This window comes from Phalacrocorax aristotelis, chromosome 3, assembly GCF_949628215.1.
Source record: "Phalacrocorax aristotelis chromosome 3, bGulAri2.1, whole genome shotgun sequence".
In the NCBI taxonomy this organism is placed as follows: Eukaryota; Metazoa; Chordata; class Aves; order Suliformes; family Phalacrocoracidae; genus Phalacrocorax; species Phalacrocorax aristotelis.
Window position 1 is genome coordinate 90,066,567 of NC_134278.1, and position 23,620 is coordinate 90,090,186.

The 23,620-nt window shown below is 37.3% G+C and overlaps 1 protein-coding gene across 1 annotated transcript in view; it reads left to right on the forward strand.

Moving 5' to 3' along the window:
• HNRNPLL (heterogeneous nuclear ribonucleoprotein L like) overlaps window positions 1-23,620 on the forward strand; it is a 36,530-nt gene that overhangs the window by 1,692 nt on the left and 11,218 nt on the right. Inside the window, exons 2-12 of the mRNA XM_075088474.1 lie at window positions 7,150-7,268; window positions 8,528-8,765; window positions 13,052-13,137; window positions 15,395-15,491; window positions 15,580-15,652; window positions 19,590-19,661; window positions 21,297-21,514; window positions 21,667-21,788; window positions 22,177-22,378; window positions 23,109-23,166; window positions 23,284-23,382. Of these exons, the coding sequence (XP_074944575.1) occupies window positions 7,150-7,268; window positions 8,528-8,765; window positions 13,052-13,137; window positions 15,395-15,491; window positions 15,580-15,652; window positions 19,590-19,661; window positions 21,297-21,514; window positions 21,667-21,788; window positions 22,177-22,378; window positions 23,109-23,166; window positions 23,284-23,382 (1,384 nt within the window). The remainder of the gene's footprint in view (window positions 1-7,149; window positions 7,269-8,527; window positions 8,766-13,051; window positions 13,138-15,394; window positions 15,492-15,579; window positions 15,653-19,589; window positions 19,662-21,296; window positions 21,515-21,666; window positions 21,789-22,176; window positions 22,379-23,108; window positions 23,167-23,283; window positions 23,383-23,620) is intronic.

A 23,620-nucleotide genomic window follows, 5' to 3' on the forward strand; every position in this document is an offset into this window, starting at 1 on the left:
AATCCATATGCTTGCTTAAATGATATAAAAATTTTGTCATGTAAGAGAGCTAGATATTGTGTGGCCTTTCAAGTAGGAACAAGGTACTGCTCTTGCCTTTCCTCTTTTCTGCAGTATTTTATGAAATCAGCTAGTTTTTACTTTTTTCTTTTTTTCCCTTCATTCTGGATTTGGGCTCTGACTGTCTTCATGTTGACCTCAGTATCTCGATTTATCCCAGTTAATGTGCAGGACACGCTGCCCTGCCCCTTTAGGTAGTGAGAGCATGGAGTATGTCTGTAACTTTACATTTTGGATTTCAAAAATGGCATGTGCTGAGTCTGGTGAGTAAAGAAACTGAAACAAATGTGTAGCAAGTCAAGAACATGAGGATCTTTTAGGCAGCCACTTGTGTCAGTTGTAGCGTGCCTCAAGGAGGTGTGTAGTCACTGACTGATCATTTATTGGCAAAGCTGTATTCGCAGGTCCAGTAATGGAGAGGCAGAAGTTGTCTTGATAACCGAGATAGAAATAGTTTCTTCAGAATAAGCTATAACATCAAGTGGATATGTGAAAAATGAATGACTGAGTGCTTTTGTTAGTAATGTTGTGTGGGGCTTTTAATAGCAAAATGCCCACATCTATTCATTGGATATAGTTAATGTGAATTTAAGGTTTTTTTCTCTAATAGATTGTAAAACTTATTTATTCTGTGACATATCTTACCAGTTTTGCTCCAGGGAAATGTTCTTAGCTTATAAAAGTTGTATGCGGTTCAGGGCAAAGACATATAAGATGAAGGTAGGCTGAGAGAAGGGAAGAAGTGTAAGTATCTTGGGTTGCTCAGAAGAGGGCAGGAAAAGAATAAGTGAAGATGAAGTAGGAGGAACTATAAGGAATGGGGAATTACAAGGAGAAATGGGAAGATGGATAAGCAGGGTAAAAATAGTGGTAGGAGTCTGGTAGCATCACTGTTTTTTAGGGGTTTTTTTGGTGTGGTTTTTTTTCCCCCCAATTGTGTCCTAGAATATCAGTGAACTGTACACTCATATGGATTATATGCTCTTTGAATAAAAACTGTTTTATATACCTGCTAGCAGGTTGGTGGAGTCTCCCTGCTGGGGTATATTTATTATTGTGGCATTTTGCTGTTCCTCTGGGATGGTTTCATTGGGTTGAATAAGCCCTTCATACCTCTAAGTTTCATTTATTTTTTAAAATGGGTGCTTAGAAGTCTGCATATGAGATCCAGATGGGGAAAACCAATATGTATTTTGCTCTTCCTTCTCCTCTGTTTCCCACTTATGTGAACACTTGTAGCCCAGAGGTGTACCCTCTCCCTCATGGCTCGTCTCAAGGCTGAGGGGCATGGAGAGCCAGGAACAGACTAGAATCTTGACTGGGGGAGGAGTAGAAAGTGATCTTGCAGAAGTATCCTGTGGGGGAGAGTATGATTTGGAAGAACGACATTTACAGAGGCAATGTTGAGTGGTGGTGAAGAGTAGGCAGAGCACTCAGAATTGTGGTGTAGCAGAGGTCAGCACACTGGGAGAATGTGGGTTGCAAGTTGGTGTTTGGAGGGCCTTTAAGCTCTATCGCCTCTCCCTTCCTTAAATTTCAGTTTCATTGATAAATGTTGTATTTATACAACCTGTATTTTCTGTAGCATTCGCCTGCCTTGCTGTTTCTGACATGCCTATTCTTACATATTTCTATGAAATGAGGAAGATCTATTATACCCGTTCTTACAGCTGGGGAAGTGAGATGTGGTGTCAAAGTACACAAACCTAACTACAAGCTACCACAAGGTAAGATAGGGATGTGAACTTTCAGCTTCTCAGCTACTCTGCTGTAACTTCCTATGTGAAATGTTCTTGCTGTGTGGTAAATGGAAAACAGCTCACTTTGCAACTCACTTGCATCATGTCTGTCACAGGTAGCTGTGGTCGCAGTTGCTAGATGGCGGTGAGTTCAGATCTTCACCTATTTTGCAGCAACTTGTTCATATATGAATTTCTTAAATGAAGTACATCCTAGAAATTGGTTTTGGAGTAAGTGTAAATCGTCCTCCATGAAAAAAAAAGTAACTGTTACCTTCAGGCTGGTTCTTCTAGTACCTCAGGCTGAACCTCCTGATGGTGCTGTATATTGTATGGGATTTTGTTTTGCAGTGTTGTTTGTTTCTTTGGTGTGTGTTTGTTTGCTTTTTAAGGGATATTTGGATTGCAGTGAGCAGAGAGGAAAGTAGAATGGAGTATTTCAGTTGGAAGGGGGTTAAAATGATCATCTAGTCCAACTGCCTGACCTCTTCAGGGCAGATTCAGAATTAGCAGAAGGGACAGGCCAAATTGGATTCTGTTCTGTAGCAGTTGTAATCATTGAAAGCACACAGTGGTAGAGTGTGCTAGGAAGAGGTATACATTAAACATTATACTCCAAACTCCACATCCAAAACAAAACTAAATTGGCAGGTAGCCTTCCAGAACATGGGGTGTGATTAACCTTAACCCCCTTCTCCTGCCTAGTTGTCCTGTCTCCCCTGCCCCCGAACCAAGCAACCACCACCACCAAAAAATAAAGCCATGGAACCTTGACTTCGTCTTGTTTGCTTGGTTCTTCTAAGATACTGTTTTACTTCACTGTGTACTAGAAATACTGTTGTCACTGCAAAGCTACAGGAATTGTAGGTCTCATGGAGAGAGGTGTCTTCTCTACCTCTGTAGGGAAGAGACAGAACTCCTCAAGTCAGGCAGGTGTGATCAGCAGGGATGAAGTATGGCAGGGCAAACAGCGTTAAGTAGTGCCATCATCATGTAGTACAAGTAGCAGCTGAAGAGTGTGCATGAAATGCTGTTTATCTGCTTACGAAAGCCTTTCCTCATCAGACCATCCCCAGTAGGCAGAGCCGAGATCAATGGGGAGTGTGTTGTATACCTTCACCTCGCCTTTACAGTGTAGTAATTTTAGCTACCCTTGACATCCTACAAGGCAGTGGGATGCACATCAGTCTATACTTAGGCATTAATGAAGTTTTGGGCAATTACCTACTTAATAAGCAACCTTCTGGGGCTTTCCCCCCCAGTTCTGTCATATTTATAAAAGCAATTTCAGAGCATTTAAGAGCGATGCAGTGAGAGGAAAGAGTTGAGAGTGAATAAGAATCTGAATGGTGAGGGAATAAAATAACAGTATATTTAGGTACCTGGGGAGAGAATGTGAGGGCGGAGTACCATCCTTTTGCAGTGAGGAGGACAACAGAGATGGAGAAGGTAAGCAGAGAAGTGGTAAAGGAGCCCATGGTCCAAAAAAGTTAGAACAAACTAATGGAACTAGGGTGAATATACTACTGGAAAGTGTCTGGAGAAGGGATAAAGCACACATTTGTGTGCAAACAGTTGGTGAAAAAATCTCTAAACTGGAATTGGTGCGCAAGAGAGACATCATCCTAGAGCCCATGATGACTTTCTTCCTTTTTGGAATGGCAGATCACAATTTGTTAGCAAGAAACCAGCGATATATCTAAAATGTTGTCTACAACTATGTAGGTCACCAAAGAACGGATGTTAAAATGCTACAGCCGTTCTTTAAAGCTGCTTCTGTTGCAGTCTTACGTATGTGAAGTAACTTGTTTGTGCTTCATCTGCTTGATTATGCCAGCACTTCCCTTTGTGCCTCAGCTCTTTACAGAAGCTATATTTCAATGTTAAGCATTTTCATGTTCCTAGCTTCTTTCTAGTGGGAAACTTTTTCTGTCCTTGTTACTGTCTTGAGCACTTAGAAAGGAAGTCTGTTTCCATTATTTATTTAATAATTGCATTTTCTGTCCAGCTAATGATTCTTCAAGAAATGGTTATTGAGCTTCAAAAACCCTTAAGCCATATATATAGGTACAACAGTAACATTATCCGATCTGTTCTCTTCACTTTGGTGGAGTGCAAGTGTTGTGTTGGAGTTTTGCACAGAGCTTTTGTGCCATGCTGGGAGTTGGAGTTGCTGAAAGACTCCTTTGTAAGTGGAGGAATACTGGTGATGGTTAATCTGTACATGAACAGATGCTTTGATGTAGCCTTTGTCTGTGTGCCAACTGTAGCATGTGTAGTGTTCAAGATGCAGTGACCGCGAAATTTTGGTCAAAATCTGATGTTTTTCATCTCTGGGAAGAAATTATGGCAGCAGTTGAATGAGTTGTACACATTCTGACCTTTGCTGTGAAGATGCTTTATGCTTAAAGACACGTTTGATTTTTCAAATCTAGTGGTTTTATTTCTCCCTCTTTTAGAGGAAATCAAGAATCATTCTAGGTTTGCTTGATACTGCAGCTCAGTAGCTGCAACAGTTGTTTGATAATATGCATGTCTGCACTTTGTGAAGACTTTTTTGCACTCAAACATATGCCTGTGTCGCATTTCCACATCTTTCACCAATACACTCTGTGAATGTTACTTTGCGGCTTCCTGGCTCAGGACTGACTTGTGCTTGGTTTTTGTGCTGCTGTTTACCACTGCTGGTTGGAAACTATTTTGAGTAAAGCAGAGGCCCTCTGATTTGGCCATTTATAACCTCAGTGGTTTTATCTATATAAATTAGTTCCTGCAATGTTATGTAGATCGGGCCTTAATTTCATGGCAAGTGACTGAGATTTCACTGTTTTGTGGAGGATTTTTGGTGTTGTTTTTTTTAATCATGCTTCTTGAGCTTCAGTATAAGTTACTACAATAGCAGCAGTGTAATGACTTTCAGTTCTTGCTAAAATCTACTATATGACATCCTACTAAAGGATGCTTTCTATATGGTGTTATGGGAGAAGGAAATTTGGCTTGGAAAGCCAAGTGTTGCTTTAACTACCAAAGAAAGTGGAATTTGTATTTGCTGATGGTTTTGAGAATAATTCCAGCCGCAAAAGTGCGGACACCTCTATAGGTGTGTAACTCATGCGTAATGGATTTGAAGATGCAAGTATAAAAGTCTTAGTTCTTGAGAGTTTGTACTATTAGAAAGATTTGTGTCTTCAGTAGGTAAGCTTAAATGGACTGCTAATAAATAAAAATACAAAGGGATATGTGCATGTCAAAGAAATGTGAACTGAAACTATAACAGAAGATTCAGCTGGGAAGGGGAGGGGGAGAAATACCATTCAGTTATGATCCACTCTCTGAAAAGCTTGACTTGATGTATGGGGGTGCTAATTAAGTAAGGTGTACTTGTAGTGAGTCTTTGCTTCAGTGAGAAAATCATTGCTTATACGTTTGCCATCTGATTAGACAGAAATATTTTTAGGTGAGATTTCTTGAATGCATTAAAGAAAAGAAAACAAAAGAGAATGCAATGCATATCCCTGGCATTAACTGGGATCTTAATATAGTAGCAAGTATGCAGGGCAATGAATAATTGATTTAGCTTTTGATTGTTCTGTGGACTGTAAAGTAGAGGTGCCTGCTATCTTAACACCTTAGAGTACTAGACTTTGCAGGAAAAACTGGTAATTATTGTTAGTTTTCTTTTGAAGGTTTCCTTAGGCGCTTCTTTCAGCTTTGAAGAGTGTGTACGTATGTGGGTAAGGAACGTACAAGCTGAAAAAAAAATCTGTAGCTCTGTTCCTTCTGTAGTTGCCCAAATATTTGCAGTTCAAAGTATTAACCTTTTATGACTACTTTGATCACTGTAGACCTTGGCTGATTAATTCAGGATATATGTTATCTTATGCAAATATCACTAGTGGTGTTTTCCCACAATTGTCACAGCTCTTATTCAAAGAAATGTGTTATCACTTAAAATACTTTCATACTGCAGATGAATAAAATGTAAGCTAAGCAGATTGTTCTGATGTCTGACAAAGTCTGTAGTGCTGGCTTTTGGTTCAAACAGAATGGTCAAATCCTTGCTTTAAAGAAAAAATACGTAATTGTTTTGGGAGAGTGGTGTATGGAACACAGTAATTAAACACACTAGACCAAATTTGTAGATACCTAGAATGTGTTTTTCCCTTGAAACTGTAGTTCAAAGAGGGAAGAGAGAAATATCTGTAGCTGTAGTAGCCATCATTGCGGTTACTTAATTACAGGAGCTGAAAGCTCCTTTGTGCTACAAATGAGAATCTCTAGTTCCAGAATATGCTATCCTACTGCTTACAAAAAGGTGAAAAATCAACAAGACTTGATCTGTTTGATCTAACACATTGACAGAGTTGCTAAATTTGAATACATCAACTTTACACTGCTGCTACCTGTATGAAACTTGGATGCTGTTAATTACAGTATTTTTTTGTGGGCCCTTTATTATCTCTAATCTTTCTTTGATTATCTCATTATTGGCTTACCTAATTTAATTCTTTATTTTCTTACCCCCATTTCTTAGAATATACAAGGTAAATTTCAGCCCTATTTCAGGCTCTGCATGGAAAGATGAGCTGATTCCAGTCCAAATTCTTCAGTCACACAGAACCGAGACTGTCTGAAGTCATAGCAGTAGCTCTGAAAAAAAATCATAGTGGGAATTCTGTGTGCTAATGTATGATGGCTGAATCTGTTAATGGTAGTCAACCTTGGGGTGAAAAGAGAGAACATGCCCATATGTATAGAAATTGTGAGTTTTTAAAACATGTATGAAGAGTGTTCAGAATTAGAAGGGAGGTTGGGTTGTTTATTATTGTAAAAAGCTGGCATTTTCTTGCGTGGTGGGGCACAGCTCTGCATACATTAGAAAAACAATCAATTTTCATTTAGTTTACTGATGGCCCTTGTTTTGTCCTTGCCTTTTTATCCCCCCAGCCTGTCTCAAACAAATATTGGTATAAACAATCAGGAAGAGTGTCAGAAATATTTTAGCTATTGTGCGTGTCCAAGTACTTTTTCGTATGCTTTTAATGAGTAGGGTGGAAGACCTCCTGCAATTCAAAGAAGTGTTAAATAGGCTTTTTTTAACACTAGAAAAATCTTGCATGTGCAAACACGTTAATTAAAACTGCAAAGCATTTTATTTTAAGTAGACTTTAGCAACTGAACTTGGCAATCTATTTGGAAAGAAAAGTTAAATTATTTAAAATATGCTTGGATTGTACATTTAGATGGCTGTTTCTGGACCCAGTGTAGTGCCTGCCAAATATTTAACTTTAGTTAATGATAGCAGGATTCCGTGTTCTGTGTTGAATTTAAAATGTTGTTTTGTTGCTAGGATGCCGGGGGAAGTCATCACAAAGTCTCTGTTTCTCCTGTCGTCCATGTCAGAGGACTGTGTGAATCAGTTGTGGAAGCAGATCTTGTGGAAGCTCTTGAAAAGTTTGGAACCATATGGTAAGTCAAGCAGTATAAAGTCATGTCTCTGGACAAGTTGGGAGAGTTACTTAAGTCTCTTGGACCTCTTTAAATACATTATGATAGCGATTTGAAATCCAGAAATTAGTTAATAGTAAGGCATAAAGATTTTCTCGCTGTGTGAAGGTTCTGCGTTTCTGTATATGGCAAGTCTGGTCAAGCAGAGTTACACTGCCTGCATGCCCCAGTGTCTGCTCTCAGACTTCAGTAGCACAGCTAGTCCTGAGCTGTAGTTAAACTGAATTGCAGAACAGCACAAGGGTGGTTGCCTTTGATATAAATGAATATACCAAAAATAAGGATGGGCCACAGGGCAGATGATGCTTCTTCCTATGTTTTCATATGGGAGGAGTGCTTGTTATATGGTAGGACCTTCAGAATGAGATGTTTATTCAGAGAAAGGCCCTTCAAAGGTCATATAGCCTAAAGTTTCCTCACCTGTCAACAAAATAATAAAGGTGAATGGGTAGAGTCAGCTTATTCTAAGTTTTCAGTGCTTCTTTTTGGAAACGTGCATTTCTTTTAAAGTAAATGCATCTACTGAAGTCAAATAGGGTTTTGTAAATGGTGTAATAGTTTTTTTCACTGCCTTAATATTAAAATAATTGAATAACACTTGTACCAGTATCTTAAAATAAATAAATGAAATGAAGAGAGCACAAACTTGTTCAGGAATACAAATAGGTACTTTTTAGCCTGGAAGGTTTATTTTTCAAAAACTTAATTAGCTGACAAAGCTTCTTGAGTTTGTGTCTGAATTTGGTTAACTAGAATACTTCTTTTTATTTCCTCTAAGGTAGTTTTGTGCCAAAAGTAGTACTTTAAAATTCCTAGCAACAGCAGAGATGTTTAATGTGTTTTATAATTTGCATTTACTTTGATCCTTCATCTCCTAAGTTGCTTTAGCAAGTTGGGCTTTTTCTTAATGTTAATTGTAGTTTTGGTAAGCTAGTAAATTATTAACTGTTTTTTGTATTGGTTGAATGTTTTTACGCATTAAACTTTTTCAGGAAAACAACTGCTTATTTATCTTATTGCTGCATTTCTTCGTTTTGTGCCAATGCTTTAGAAATGTGTTCACCAGGTTTGGGAATTGTGAGCAGGGAGACCTACTTTCCTTTTATGTCCTCGTTAGAAATTGTTTAGAAAAAAAACATATCATATATGACAGTTATGGGACTTGGGAGTTGTTTTGAGTAAGCATGTAGGAAAACTTACTGTAATGTTTCTCTCATCAGCTATGTCATGATGATGCCATTTAAGCGCCAGGCTCTGGTGGAGTTTGAAAACGTAGAAAGTGCGAAGAAATGCGTAACGTTTGCAGCAGACGAACCTGTATACATTGCTGGACAGCAAGCCTTCTTCAACTACTCAACAAGTAAGAGGATTACTCGGCCAGGGAACACTGATGACCCATCGGGTGGAAATAAAGTTCTCCTGTTGTCAATTCAGAATCCTCTCTACCCAATTACGGTGGTATGTTTCTTCTTTTTTTTTTTTTTAGTAAAATAATAAAAGCAGCAATCTCTGTTACATTATTTCCATTGTGTACTATATGTTAAATTTTACACTGTTAATTTGAGTCAGGAATTAAATTCACCTACCAAAGCTTTCCACCATCTTCACATAAGTAATATACTTGTTCTAGTAAAAGGTTTTTTGAGATGATTCAGTCATCTTGTACAGATACTTTGCAATACATTTGAAGACTTCTCTGGTCAGGATTTTGAAATGCTTAAGTTGGTACATGCTTCTGAAATATTTCCAAATGTGTTGCCACAATATCAGGAATGTTATTGAGGTTTTAGGTTCTGGTGGTGTATGCTTAAATAGAAAGTAATTTTTCCAGTAGGAGGGTTTATTTTATTGCAGTCCTTCATTCTTAAGTATTTCCTTTGTGGAAAGTTGAAACCTTCATCTGTTCATGATAACTCCAGTTTGATGGAATCTTCCTCACTTTCATTTGGGCTGATACATTTTACTCATCAGTATTTCGAGTCATACCATATATACAGTTGCATCCTAATTTATTCCCACCTATTTATGGCACACGTGCGTGTTTTTTTTAAATGATACAGATATTTTTTGCCAGTATTTAAGAATGCATGTTTTCTCATGCATTGAATGCTTATATTTTTCCCAGAGATTTTATAGTGCACATTGAATTGCACAGAAATGCTTCAGGAAAAATTCAAAAAGTCTGCTTTAAATAGACTTGTAATACTGTGATATGAGCATAAATTATTTGTTCTTAGGGAAATATAGGGGATAGTATGACTCAATCAAGGTGTTTGGGTTGTGTGGAACCATATAACTTAATGCAAATATTAAGGTTTGTTTAATATGCCATATACTATGTTAGCAAATTGATTGAAACTTAGTATTCCTGAAATTACTTCAAGCAGTTAGTTCCATATCATGCTTTTTACTTCACAATACTGTGCATATTGATAGGTTTTTGCCTGCTAATTCATTTCGTGGATGATGAATTTTCTTTCTCCTGTCAGTTTTCTTTATAGAAAAGCATGGCAAGGTATGAGTTGCTTTTTCATCAATGTTTAAAAATATAGCTGCTTTGAGCTGTGTGAACAAATCCACTAAGTTGAAGTATTCTTTGCATGTGACTGTAATACAAATTTTGGAAACTATGTTTCATTCATGCATTTTAAATTTGGCTATTGAATGTAAATGCTTGAGGAAACTGGTAGCAGAAGCATCGTTCTGGGCTAGGAGAGTTTCATGGAAATTCTGAGGATGAAGACTCTAGCATAGTAGCGCCTTTTTGAAAACACACACACACCCCACACCCCCCCCAACCTTTTCCTTACCCCTGCCCCCAACTGTTTGTCTAGAGTATGCCAATGAGCACTAGAAACATTTCCAAAACTGCTTGCAAGCATCAGAGCTTGTTGAAGATAGTGTAGACTAGTAGAGTCATGGCAACTGGGAAGAGCAGTTGTACCAATAACAGCTGGGAATGTGATGAGGAAAATAAGTTTTGCACTTGGCCAACGGGTTAAAGAAGCAGTTAACTTAAGACTGCCTCAGGCAAAGTCTGCATTATCTAAAAAATAAAACCAAACCCAATACAAAAAACCAAACCAAAACAAAAAACCCAACAAAAACCCACAAAGCCCAACACCACCTCTTCCTCTTCAATGCTTTTTTCTCCTTAAGTTTGACTTACGTTTAGATGAAATAAATGAAAAATTGCAACTAGTTTTAAATGGCAAGTCTGAATAACTGCAATAAACTGTTCCATAGTTCTTAAGAGCTTTTCTTTCAAAACAAGATAAAGTTTTTGCACAGAAATTGGTCTGGTCAAGGGCATCTTGTGGAGGAAGCTAAGTTGTTATGAAATTTTGCTGCAGCTTATTTCCTCCATTACAATTGTGACCTGCTTCTTCGCTAGCAGAATTTTTTGAGGGGTGTGGCAGTGAAGGACAAGAAGGGTAAGCCAACTGTATTTAGTTCCTAATTGCTTTCCTCCCCTTTGTAATGGGAGTTTGGTGTCCTGAAAAGGTTTTGCCTAAGGTGTCATATCTGGGTCTTTGAAGTTCTGTTTCCCAGTTTTCTTATTTGTGAGCAGAACTTTGTCAGGGATTTGTCTGTAATAACAGTTGTTACTGTCTGTCCAGCTGTACATCTGCTGTTGCCTCTTAGTTCTCACTTACCTTCTAAACCTTCTGTACATGCATGAGGAAGATGTGGTATGCCTTGGCAATTGAAATGTGTTAAACTTAACAGCAAATTCTGAAATTAGGTTGCTGCACCTCCTTTTTTGTGATATTCTAGTATGTATATAATGCTAGTGTTAAATTTTTTATTTAAAAACCCCATATTACTGTATCTGGTGAATCATTTGATTGATTTGGTAATCTAAAGTAGCTGAATTTAAAAAAAAAAAAATAAAATTCTGTGTGTGTGCCTGCTGGCTAATGACACTGATAGCATTTTGAGTAGAGCTTACATTTTGAAAGACAACTTCTTTTTTTTTAATTAAGTGTCTGTGAAGAGATCTTCTGAGAGACAAATTGTGAACGAAAGTCATATGCCTGAAAATTAATGCCACCTAGAGCTGGAAAGTTTTCAGGACTCTTCTCCTGAACAAGAGGAGATTGAAGGCAGCTGTTTCTGCTGTTGAGTGTGCATAGAAAACATATCTATAACTAATCTCATAAATCTTATTTTTTAGGGGTTCAGGCTGCCTGCATCCTTTCTAAAAATGTCTGTCCATCTTCTGAAAATCATTAGGTCTCCTCTGCTTGCTTCATTTAGCTACGCAGAACACTCTGGAGTGTCTGGAGCAAGGCATCCTGACAATGGACAATGTTTTTGGGTGGGGTTTGTTTGGGTTTTTTTGTTTGTTTGTTCTTTTTTTTTGGGGGGTGGGTAGTTTGAGTTTCAGTGTAATATGCCAATATATTAATACTGGAGTTATATTTATTGCTGGCTGCAGTGATATTGTCTTTTTCTAGTTTCTTGTTGTAGGGGGGAGGATATGGGAGTGAGCCTGTTCTGCTTTTAAGAAATCCAGCATTCTCCTCACCCCTTTGCCTCCCAGTTGCTCTTCTATTCTGCAGAACATAATAAATACTTCTTTCCTTCTCCCTCTTGTCCCCCAAATAAACATGAGTATGTACACTGAAATCTTGGAACGAACACTTTGGAAGTATTGGGTTTAGATATAAAGAAAGGAAGGGAAAAATAGATTGTGGTAGTGTGTTTCACCGAGATGTCAGTGCCTTTGCCTGCTAGGTTTAGCTTTGAAACTGGCTGTCTAGTAAAGCTTATGTGCTTTCAGCTGTTTGAGTATGATCTAACGGGTGAATTGTTTCAAGAAATCACAGTTCCTGTTTGTTCAGGTTCTCAAGCCTGAGTCTTGGCGATTCTGAGTATGGGTGTATAATAATTCTAAAATAAACTTATTTTTCTTGGCCAAATTCATGCTGGAGACTAGTTTCTGGTACCATGTCTGAATTGTTATGTGTAATTGACTGTTGTTTGAGATACTCTAGCACCATGCCATAAGCCTGACGTGCAGTAAGGTGAGCTTTTGTGCTTACGGTTTGGTCCCCCTGCAGCACTGAAGACAGTCTTGAATTTAATTGGTTCCCTGTAATATAGACAAATTCTGGTGAAAGCTGAGTGTTAACAATGAGTTTGCATGGATCCAGTGTTTCCTGTCAGTTTTCTCTGCCTTAAGCGGAGAAGCACAAGAACCACTTGCAGTGTCTGATTCAGGTGAATACGACTGAAATTCTCCTTTTAATAAGCAACCTAAGCTTACATAATGGACTACCATCAGTTACTCTTCTGAAAATGAACATGAACAATTAAAAAAATCCTCAGCTGCTAGATTCTTATGAAATGTGCTGCAACTACAGTGTCACTTTGTCTCTCTTTGATTTGGTAAAACCAAAACTGGTAAACTGCAGTGCATGCTTGAAAGGGAGCACAGCTTGAGACACAGATGCAATTACTGGGTTTTAACACAGTTGAAGATACTTGTTGAACTAATGTTTGCATGAGTACTTCTTCTAGAATTTTTTCCCTGTTTTTCAGATTTCACTGCCTGGTACTATAATAATGAATAAAAGTGCTAATCATGAATGTAGAAATTGTAAAATTAAAATGAAAAGTTAACAAGCCTTTTCTTTGCTCTTTGGCATTTAAGTGCCAATGCAAGAAAATGCTCTGTGGACCTAAAGTGTTTGAAATTTCATATCTGACTAAAATATTTTTTTTTTCTTCTTCCTTAGGATGTCTTGTATACTGTATGCAACCCTGTTGGAAAAGTTCAGCGCATTGTTATATTCAAAAGAAATGGAATACAAGCTATGGTTGAATATCCTTTTTGAGTGCAATTTTTTTTGCTGTAGGCTCTTGACTGCAGATGGGATTTAACGTGAGAATGTCAGAAAAATACTGTGTCATTTTGAGACCAAGTTATATTTTAATTTCTCTAAGACGTAATTTTTATGTCTGTAAGAGAAAATAGCACTAACACATTTCATCTTTATAGGAAAATGACGTTGTCAACGATGGTCTTGATAACCATGTTTATAGGTGGCCCTAAGGCTAATAATTGCAGACATTAAATATGTCATAGTTTTTACAACACATTATACACAAAAGTTTCTTAGCTTCTGCCCATGTTGATACTCAAGAAATGGGTAAGGGATTGCAGAGGTGCAGTTCGACTTCTTCAGACTCTTCTAAAATAGTTCTAATATATACTGCTTGTCTTACTATTGTGACTTGAATAAAGCACGAGACAAACTTAGGTCTTCTTGACCTGTTAATCATGTGTTGAGGAGATTCCCTGCTCTGTTATCCTACTGTTTACTGTGCTTGTAGCATTAAGTTGTTCATGGGATGAATGTTTAGAGTTGTTAATGTGTTACTGTGGTTTGCAAAGTCTGAAGTCTGATATGATTATTCCTTAGTTTATAACACACTGATAGCCCTCTTACTAGAGACTGATTACCCTGCATTTCTGAGCTGTTATCTGGACAAAATTGTACCAAAATCTCAGAAATGGTTTTGTGATTTCAGATGCTACAATGTGGCAGGTTTCATTAGTGGGTCACTTAAACATATGGCTGCACTGATGATTTGCCAGGCAAAAAGAGTTATTCTAGCTTCCATAAAAGCAAACTAATTGCTGTTTATCTGTGTAGAAGGCTTCAACTGTGTGTCCTAACAGACAGTAGTCTGACTTACTATGATAGTGTGTCAAGTTTGTGGTAAGCAGTGTTGTCTGGATCAGATGACTTATACAGTTGGGGGTTATTACACATCTTGTGAAAGATTAGGGAAGTTGTGGGGAGGATCCTGCACATACTCTGAAACTACCGTACTTCTGTTGTTTGAAATAAATTCTGCAACATTCCTTTTATTAAACAGAAAAACAACCAGCCGTTGAAAGAAAACTCACAAATGTGAGCAAAGTAATGCAGCAGCATAGGTAAACAGTTTGGGGGGGAGGGGAAAAAAGTGAGCTTCAAAACAAGCCTTGTCTGAAAAGTTCAAAATTTTACTCAAATTTCAATGCTAACTGCAGTACCTGTTACTTTTGCAGATGTGGTCCCACAGCTCTAGCCAGTGTCAAACAATTTCTTAGAGGTCTGGGAAGCTTAACTTTTCTCACTCTTAAATTCCACATTACCTGAGAAGAAATTTGGCTTCAGGAATGTGGTAGAACAGAAGGGATATGCTACTGATACAGACTACTTCCAAAATTTCACTAAATTATATCAAAGGATGGTGCAAAATGTCTGGTCTGCTGCAAGGTTCAGGCTTTCTGACACCATATGTTATTGAGTATGTTTGAGATCGTTGATTGCTATGTGCCAAGGCTCAGGTACGTTTTCCTGCTAGTCATAGAACTAATCTTGGCGTCTGTAGAGGATATTAAAAAAAAACCTACATGTTGGAGCCTGGTACCTCCATCTGCCTTGAGCAGTGCATTTAAAGCAAACTGCTGCTTGTATTTTTTGGTGCAAGATGATTATTTGTGTATTCAAAGTATCTCTCTTAGTTCTGTGGTTTTATTTGGCTAACAAGCTAAAAAGGGTGTAATTTTCTTAGTTCTTTTCACTGTAAAGTAACTAATGAGTTCATGTTTTCCTTACCCACAAGTCCCTAGCTAATACTAGCTGTGAGAAGGGATACATTGTCTTAAGTCATGCCTTCTCACCCCTGAGCTCTGACCCCTTCCCAAATGATGCAGCCTGAAGTTTCCCTTCAAATATTCTCTAGGCTTGCTGGTAACTTTCTGTGTCCTCTAATGAAAATTACTAAATCCACAAGAATATCCCTTTCCAAACAATGTAAGCTCAGAACATAAACAAAACTTGCACTTGCACTGAAGAATTTACTAATTTATGAATAGTCTCTTCATGTCCTACATCTCAAAACCGGATATTTTACACAAGTTGAACCCGTATATACTTGTTGGTCATTTTATATTAAAGTCTGTATAGAGTTCTTGTAAGGTATACAACAGTGAAATATCTGCAGGCTACAAAAGTAAAGTCATATCAGAAGAAAAGGACATGAATGAGATACCTGGGGAAAAAAATCCTTAACGTGATTTCTACGTTTGAATCAGTGTTTTGCGCCCAGAAGGCGAAGGCTGCACTGAATGGAGCAGATATCTATGCAGGATGCTGCACACTAAAAATTGAATATGCAAGGGTAATGCTTGGACCTTCTCTTTTAATTTTACTAGAAACATATATATAATCAAGACTTAACCTTTTTCACTTTTACTTTATTTGAACAGCCAACTCGACTTAATGTCATTAGAAACGACAACGATAGTTGGGACTACACTAAACCATATCTGGGCAGACGAGGTAGGTTTTCATATGTTATCGCTGTAGATGTTTGACTATACTAATGACAATCCTTTATACGTGGTCAGGCTGTATTGCAGTAGTCATTTCAAAGCAAGCCAGTGCTGCTGAAGGCTGTGTTCACAAGCCAGGAAATTAACCCTGAGCCCTAGTGCCCCCTACTGCCGTGTGCTTGAGCCACTTAGTTCAACAAGGAGCCCACACCTGCAAGCACCTTCGCAGTTCTCAAGGACTTGCATTTCTCCAAGCAGCTCTCTCTCTTTGGAGGAGAGGAAACCTGGTACAGACTATTCCTTACAAACTACAAACTTGCACACTGCTTCTCCTTCGAAAGGACTCTTTTTTTCCCCTATGTTGGACAAGGCATTAAGAAGGATAGAGGACTTCAGCAGGCTGACTCTACACTTCATCATGCACCACATCGGCATCAGCAAAAAACCCAAACAAACAAACAAAAAAACCCTCTGAAAAAACTCAGACTTGCAATTCACCTTGTCTGCATACTGCATGCACCACCACCACAAGTTTTTTAAAGGAGGACACTTTCAGTACTTCAGATTTGTATGGGATGAATAACATGATAGACTGTACCCATTCTGTTCAAGTTTGTATGTATGCTGGTCTTATTTCCCTTAAAATTACAACTGAAAGATTGAGAACCTCCAAAATTAAGAACGTCTCTTGTTGATATCATTGACATTGTAATCTCTTCATTACTTGCTGTATGAGAGTTGCATTCAGTCTTAACAGTGTAAATATTGTCTAGTAGTAGGGAAATTTAATTCTTATCTGTAGATAGTTGGAACTGAGCAGTGCAATATCAGATAGGTCCCTCAGTTATATTTAAGTATTAAAATAGGGAGATTCATAATTGGTACAGGCATACTGTCTCTTAAGTATTCAGCTGTAAAAATGACCAGAGCTTAACTCATGTCAGTGGAAACTATGACTATATATGTAAAGACAAACTGCTGTGTAGTCTAACTCCTGTAAAGTGTTTATTTTTTAAAAAATCTGTAACAACTGAGTGCAGTGTTCAGTAACTTATGTACAATCATGTGTGCAATGTAAAGTTAGAAAAGTGAAGACAATGTGTCCAAGATAGAGTATCTATTTATCAAAGGCTATATGAGAACAAGGGCTTTGGCCGTCTCAAGTGATATGCACTTTCAAAGTAATTCTGCAGAGACGCTGGGCTTGTAAAACTGTTGTACAACTAAAAACTTAGGGCTTGATTTTTCAAAATGAAGTTCTTGTAAAAAGTTAACAGGGGAGCTACAGTATTGGTTGTAGCTTGTAGATCATGACTATTTGTATCAGGATTCAAATTTTTTTCTCAGATTCCTGAGTTAAAAAAGGACTTCCGGAGAAACTCAAGGGCAAGAAAATCTGAAGATTTGAATTTGAAAAATCTGAAGGATTAATTTGACCCTCATATCTTTTGATCATTGCAGTGTTTGGAGGCTGACTTGTAACATTGTGCATCTAATTACATTATGTAATTGGTCTGCAGATAGATATGGCTGTATGAACTACACATTCCCCAAGCTAGGGAAAACAGTGGAAAATGAAAAACTTAAGATAGGTACTGCTTGCTCTTTCTCAAGAACTCTCACACTACTCTTTTGTTTTCATTAGTTTGACAGCCTGTCTCTGTTTTCTGTACATCGCTATACTACACATAAGAGGAAAAGAATTAGACTTATATTTTATGTATCTATATATCATGCTATATTGTGTATCGCATGATTTTTTTTTTATTTGCTGTGGTCCACATCCATTTATCTAGAAAATGGGAATATAAATTATTGAATGAACACTGGAATGTGCTTGAGAAAGCAGGCATCTAGAGCAATTTTGCCCATAAAGTAATCCAGAACTTTTTTTTTTGGAGAGAGAATTTTCATATTTGTTCTTCAACTTACCTCTGCAGCAGTGTTGTCTGGCTTTTGAACTTAATGTGACCTGAGCAGTAGGGATCTGGCTGCAACAAACAAGATTTTAGCCCAAAGGAATTTAATTCTGAGGCCAGGCATGCTAATACATCCTTTCAGAATTTCACACCCTCCCTCAAATCTTAGGAAGGAAATGCATTTTGCTAATGTTTATTTTGTTAAAAGAACTGCTTTTAGTTCTTTATGGTAACAAATTACAGACCTCCTGATAGTATTTCTTCACTTAAGTAAACTTCCTGCTGCTATAAACCCTTATTGCATTAGAATAAAGTGAAAAAACAACCTGACTTTTAGTAGAAAGTTTGGTGTTTTTTTTTTTTTATACATAAAGTTCAAACTGTAGCTCGGTTTTTTTTTTAGGATTTATTTTGGTGGCAATACCAGCATACACAGTGACTCAAGGACCTGATTTAAAAACAACAAACTCCAAGTTTAAACTAGATTGTAAAGAATCTTTCCTTCCAGAATTATTTTTAACACAGATCAATTCTCATGTTTTAATGCCTGTTTGCACAAGTATTTGTACTGGCACAATTGAGGGACTTTGTTCAAGGAAGGAAGAAGTATGGGGCAAGGAGAGAGCAGTGGACTACACCATCATGAGGAGGAAGTATTTGTCAAACTGTTCTCCCAGAATTCTTTATTTAAAGAATATAGTCCCTTACTACTGTGTGCAGTTTCAAAGGATTTAGCTCCACGTACTGGAATTATAAACTTGATTTTTCTAAAAGATGATTACTGCATACAGTTTAAACACTCAAAATATTTGATATGACTGCCCATTGCTTTCTGGAGCCAAGAACCAGACCTGTTACCCTGGAATGGGAATAGAAAAAAAAAACTTTACAAAAGTAGTCTTTCTTCTATGTATTTGAAGGCATTCGGCACTGTTCTTTTTTTATTGCCAAAGTAAATATCTGACTTGGAACCTGTCCTCAGAATCCTGAGCAGAAAGGGCATGTGTTTTCATCTCCCACTGTTGTGTTGTCTAATGCAAATAGTTCCTGTTTTTCAGGGGAAATAACCTCCAGCTGCATTGGGCCAGAGTTGCCATTTTCAGCAGTCATACTTAAATTTCCTGGGAACTGTTGGAAACTGATAAATGTCTTGCCCTGTCTTTTCAACATGTTTTTTTTTTTTTAATTGTGAGAAATCAATTGTTGCTTACCACAAAGAAATCTGGAAGTTGTTTAGATTTTCTTTGTCACGCAGCCTGGATCTGATTAGAAAATACAGCTTTGGCTGTGATGCACTGCTTTCCTCCAGTAATGTAGACCCCTTGCTTAACTTTATATCCTAGAGAACTGGGTTTTCTTAAAGGATTGACTGTTGTTTAAGTGCATTATTCAGTGATGTTTTTCTTCAGTTGAATTCTTATGTGCTGCTGATAATGCAATAATGTACAATCCTTTCAGCACGCCCATAAATCAGTAGGTGTTCTGTAAATATATATGTACACATATGTAATGCTCTCTGTTTACTGATTATGAAACCATGTAATACAGGTTGTTGTTGGCTTATGCTGAAACTTCTTGAAAGAAGCCCACTTTGAAAATGTGTTGCTGTTGAAGCTAATATTATGATTCAGGTACTGTCTTTCAAAAGTACTGCATTTCAAATTTGTTTTAAGAGACACATAGGTAAATCCTGCTGTATGGTGTTATCTATACTAATGTGTGGTGTCTGTTTAGGAAAACTGTTGGGTATTTCCATAAACTTTAAATGTCTTCATCTCCTCATTGGCCACTGCCCCCAATCAACTTAAGTGCAATTTGTTATATAGATGGCAGTCTTTTAATTTTGGTGTCCCAGGGCTACAGCTTGTGGTTTTAAATGTATAATGAATGAGAAATCATTTATAAAATTAACAAGGACTCAAATTACTTTTTTGCTTCTTAACTAGAAGCTTTGTGTCTTAACTGGAGAAATCAAGTGAATAGTTGTGCTTACTAAACTGTTTTCTTTCCCTTCCTGCATGTTAGACAGAGGGAAGGGCCGCCAGAGGCAAGCTATTTTGGGAGAGCACCCATCATCATTTAGACATGATGGTTACGGTAAGTAACACAGGATGACAGGTGGTTATGATTTCTTTACATGTTATGTGGAATTCTAAATATTCAATCAATGCTTAACTGTGGACCCCTACAGCATGAGTAGTTCACTATTGTGCTGTATGTGTGGTGCTGTCAGTTCATGTTCTGAAAATGCCAGTGATTCACTGAAATCCAAGTGCATTTATTGCTGTACCTCTTCCTTTCATGGAGAGCTCTACAAATTTATTCTTTGGAAGCAGGTTTTCTTTTGGTTGCCATCATCCTAGCAATGGATAGAAAATGACTCCTGTACTGAGAAAGCAGTATTCTTCTAGAAAATGGCAACATAACTTAATGGTTTGATGCAACACAGAGCTCTTTGATGTTCTTGCATGCAAAGCTGTGAATAGTGGGCTTTGCATTTCTTCTAATTTAGCTAATTCTGAGATGGTATAGCTATGTGACTGTATAAGAATGATGTTTTGGAATTAGTGCTATAAAGTGATAAAATTGTTACCAGTGCTATCTGTAAATGAAGATCTGCTGTGACTTACATATGTTGGACCAAGACCTCAGGGTTGAGAAACTAATGTCCCCAGTTAGATGTGACTTCTCTGGTTATTTACACTCCTAAGTGTAAGATGCAATGTGATTTGCCTTACCTCCTTTTTTGCAAATGTATTTATGGTATTTTGCAATGTAGGTTGACCTTCTACCTGCTCTTTCCAAAGGTTCCTCAAAACTCCAGAATTTCCAAGTTCCACCCTGTATCCAATGATGTTCTTTTTTCATTCTTCTGATATACCCTTCTACCTTAAGTAATGTGGCTGTCTCCTCCTATACCACTGTCTCCCTCTCATTACTGCTTTTTGCTGGGGAAAAAAAGACAAAAGGTTCCTTTTATACTTTGCATTTGTGAATTTCACATTATTTTTGTCTCAGAAGAACAGGGATCCTTTCCTTGGTCTGTAATACTGATGTTCTCTACCAGCAGAAGTACTGCATATCATTATCATCTCTTCATTTAAAACAAAAATGTTTATTTCAATTAAACTTGTCATTTTACCTGTAGTGGAAAATAGGACAGCTTCATTTTGCATTGATGCAGGGGTTTAAGTATTCCTGTTTCTTCCAAATGAGCTGTTTGTAGAAAGGCAGTCTAAGGCAGTCTTCTCTTGTCTCTGGAAAAGAGCTGTGTCCTTTCCTGACCTCTGGCTAAAAGAGGCTTTTGGCTTGTTTTCCCTACTTAGGAATATTCTTTCTTGGTGTCATGTAGCTCTGTAAGTAGACATAGCAATATTGCTGAAGGTTTATTTTAAATATTTCTTCTGATAGGTTTGTATTCCAATATTTTGTATTGTGCAGGAAAGATACTATTTTTATAATTACTGAAATACTTTTTTCACTTGTGTATTAAAACAATACTATGAAACAGCTTTTTACTTGTCTGGTAATGTAAGAAGAGACTTGGAACATTAATAGGGGTTTTTGTTGGAGTGGTTTTTTTTTTTATTTATTGGAAAAAGAACTAATGGAATCTGCTGTAACATTGTTTTCCCCCCTCATTTAAATATGCATTATGTTTGTGAGCTTTAGTGCATGATTAAGTAATGAAACTTGTTTCAAACAATATGAAATAGACTTTAATCTCCTCAGGGTCACATGGTCCTTTGCTGCCCTTGCCAAGCCGGTACCGAATGGGATCTCGGGACACTCCAGAACTTGTTGCTTATCCATTGCCCCAGGCATCCTCCTCTTACATGCATGGTGGAAATCCTTCTGGGTCAGTCGTCATGGTTAGTGGGTTGCACCAGCTAAAGATGAACTGTTCAAGGGTCTTCAACCTGTTCTGCTTGTATGGAAACATTGAGAAGGTAAGGCATAATTTATTAGAAACTTGGAAGCTACTATAGTATTAATTGTTTTGGAAAAAGCCTGGCTGAGATGGTCTAAAAATATTTCCTAATAACTTACAAAACTCTTGGGCTGTTTGTTGCAATGTAATTTTTTCCCTTGCCTATCTTAGGTGAAATTTATGAAGACTATTCCAGGCACAGCACTGGTTGAAATGGGTGATGAGTATGCTGTGGAAAGAGCTGTCACACATCTCAACAATGTCAAATTATTTGGAAAGAGACTTAATGTCTGGTAAATACGTTTTATCAGATTAATAGTCTACCAGTGGGCAGATGGAATGAGGCTGCAAACAGTCAATATCCCATTGTTCTGTTATCATTGTTGGAGTTAACGATTTCCAATTTGCATCTATTATTTATTTATTACTATTTATAATTTTATTAATAAAGCATATGGGCATTACATGGATTGGCTATTAATAAACTGTATTCCCTAATGTGTCTTATCCATCCTTTCTATGTTTGTTTTTCAAGGCAGGTGTCAAATCCAAGCCATTTTGTTCTCCTATTTCAAATTTTTGTAAAGAAATGTCAATAATCTGCATGCAAAGTATGCAAATATTAATTATTCAAGAAACTTTAACTATATCTATCTATATATGTATATCCTTAAATCCCAGTGTGTCCAAGCAGCATTCAGTAGTTCCAAGCCAGATATTTGAACTGGAGGATGGCACGAGTAGTTACAAGGATTTTGCAATGAGTAAGAATAATCGCTTCACCAGTGCTGGCCAAGCATCTAAGAACATCATCCAACCACCCTCTTGTGTGCTGCATTATTATAATGTTCCCCTGTGTGTAACTGAAGAAACATTTGTAAAGGTAGGCAGTTGAAATGACTGACATATAGTGCTTAGGGGTTCTATTCTAGCTTTACACTGTGCTACTTCTAAAAAGAAATAACTGGGATAGTTACAGCATAGTGACTGGAAGAGAACTGGTTTCTAAAACAGGTTCATAGTGTCTCTGTATAGAAGCTGCTATATTGTCACAATTCTGGCATTAATCTCTTATTTTTTCAATGTGAGAAACAAGATCTTAAAAATAAAGTTGAGGAGCGTAATGTGTTTTTCTTGGAGGAAGGGGAAAAGACTCATATAAGGTGAAATAACAGGAGAATTAGGACTACAATTCACAAAAGGTTTACTGACTCCCTGAGATGGTTATTCTAATGACTGCTAGGATGTGTCAGAAATACTTTTTTTTTCCCAGCTCTGTCTGAAATTTAACTCTGTCTGGTTCATGAGTGGTGTGCTTGTATGTACAACTTCTGACCTACTGTATTGAAGTGGGAATGTCAAAAGGAAGAACTTGTTTATTTATCATGGGACAGCATAGATATAGGAGCCTTGTTTTGCATAGTATAGAATGGTATTATAAAGATTTACCAATCTAAACAGTTTTTAAATAATTTGCCATAAATTCTTGGAAGCTTTCTTAAAGAGTCGGTGTTTTCCTTTTTGTGTGTCTCTTCCAGGATCTTGGAATTTTTGCTAGTGTGTTTATGTGCATTTTTACTGGAGTTTTACCTCTTATTTTATTTTTGTGACAGTTATGTGAGGATCATGAAGTTCTCAGCTTTATTAAATACAAAGTGTTTGATCCAAAACGTAAGTAAACTTTGACATGTTTGGGGAGTTAATTGAATTCCAGTTCTGATAAGAGCACACGCTGTCAGGAGACGTTACTGATCCCCTCCTTCCCTTTTTTATTTCTCATTTTGACAGCTTCTGCCAAAACACTGTCTGGCCTGTTGGAATGGGAATGTAAGACAGATGCAGTGGAAGCCCTCACTGTACTTAATCACTACCAGATAAGAGTCCCAAGTAAGTCAATTTTACTGATCTTACTGCTCTAAATGTTTTTCTTGTTTTCTTTCATGTTGATACTGCCTTTGTAAAAGGTGAGGCTTCTGCAGCTAAGAACTCTGTTGTTCTTGTTATATGTATATATGCTATATTTTATATGTGTATATACACACACAGAGATACTGTGCTATATATATTACAGTATACAAATACTTTAGAGATTAAGTACTGTAATATATAGTTTAGGTTCCATTAG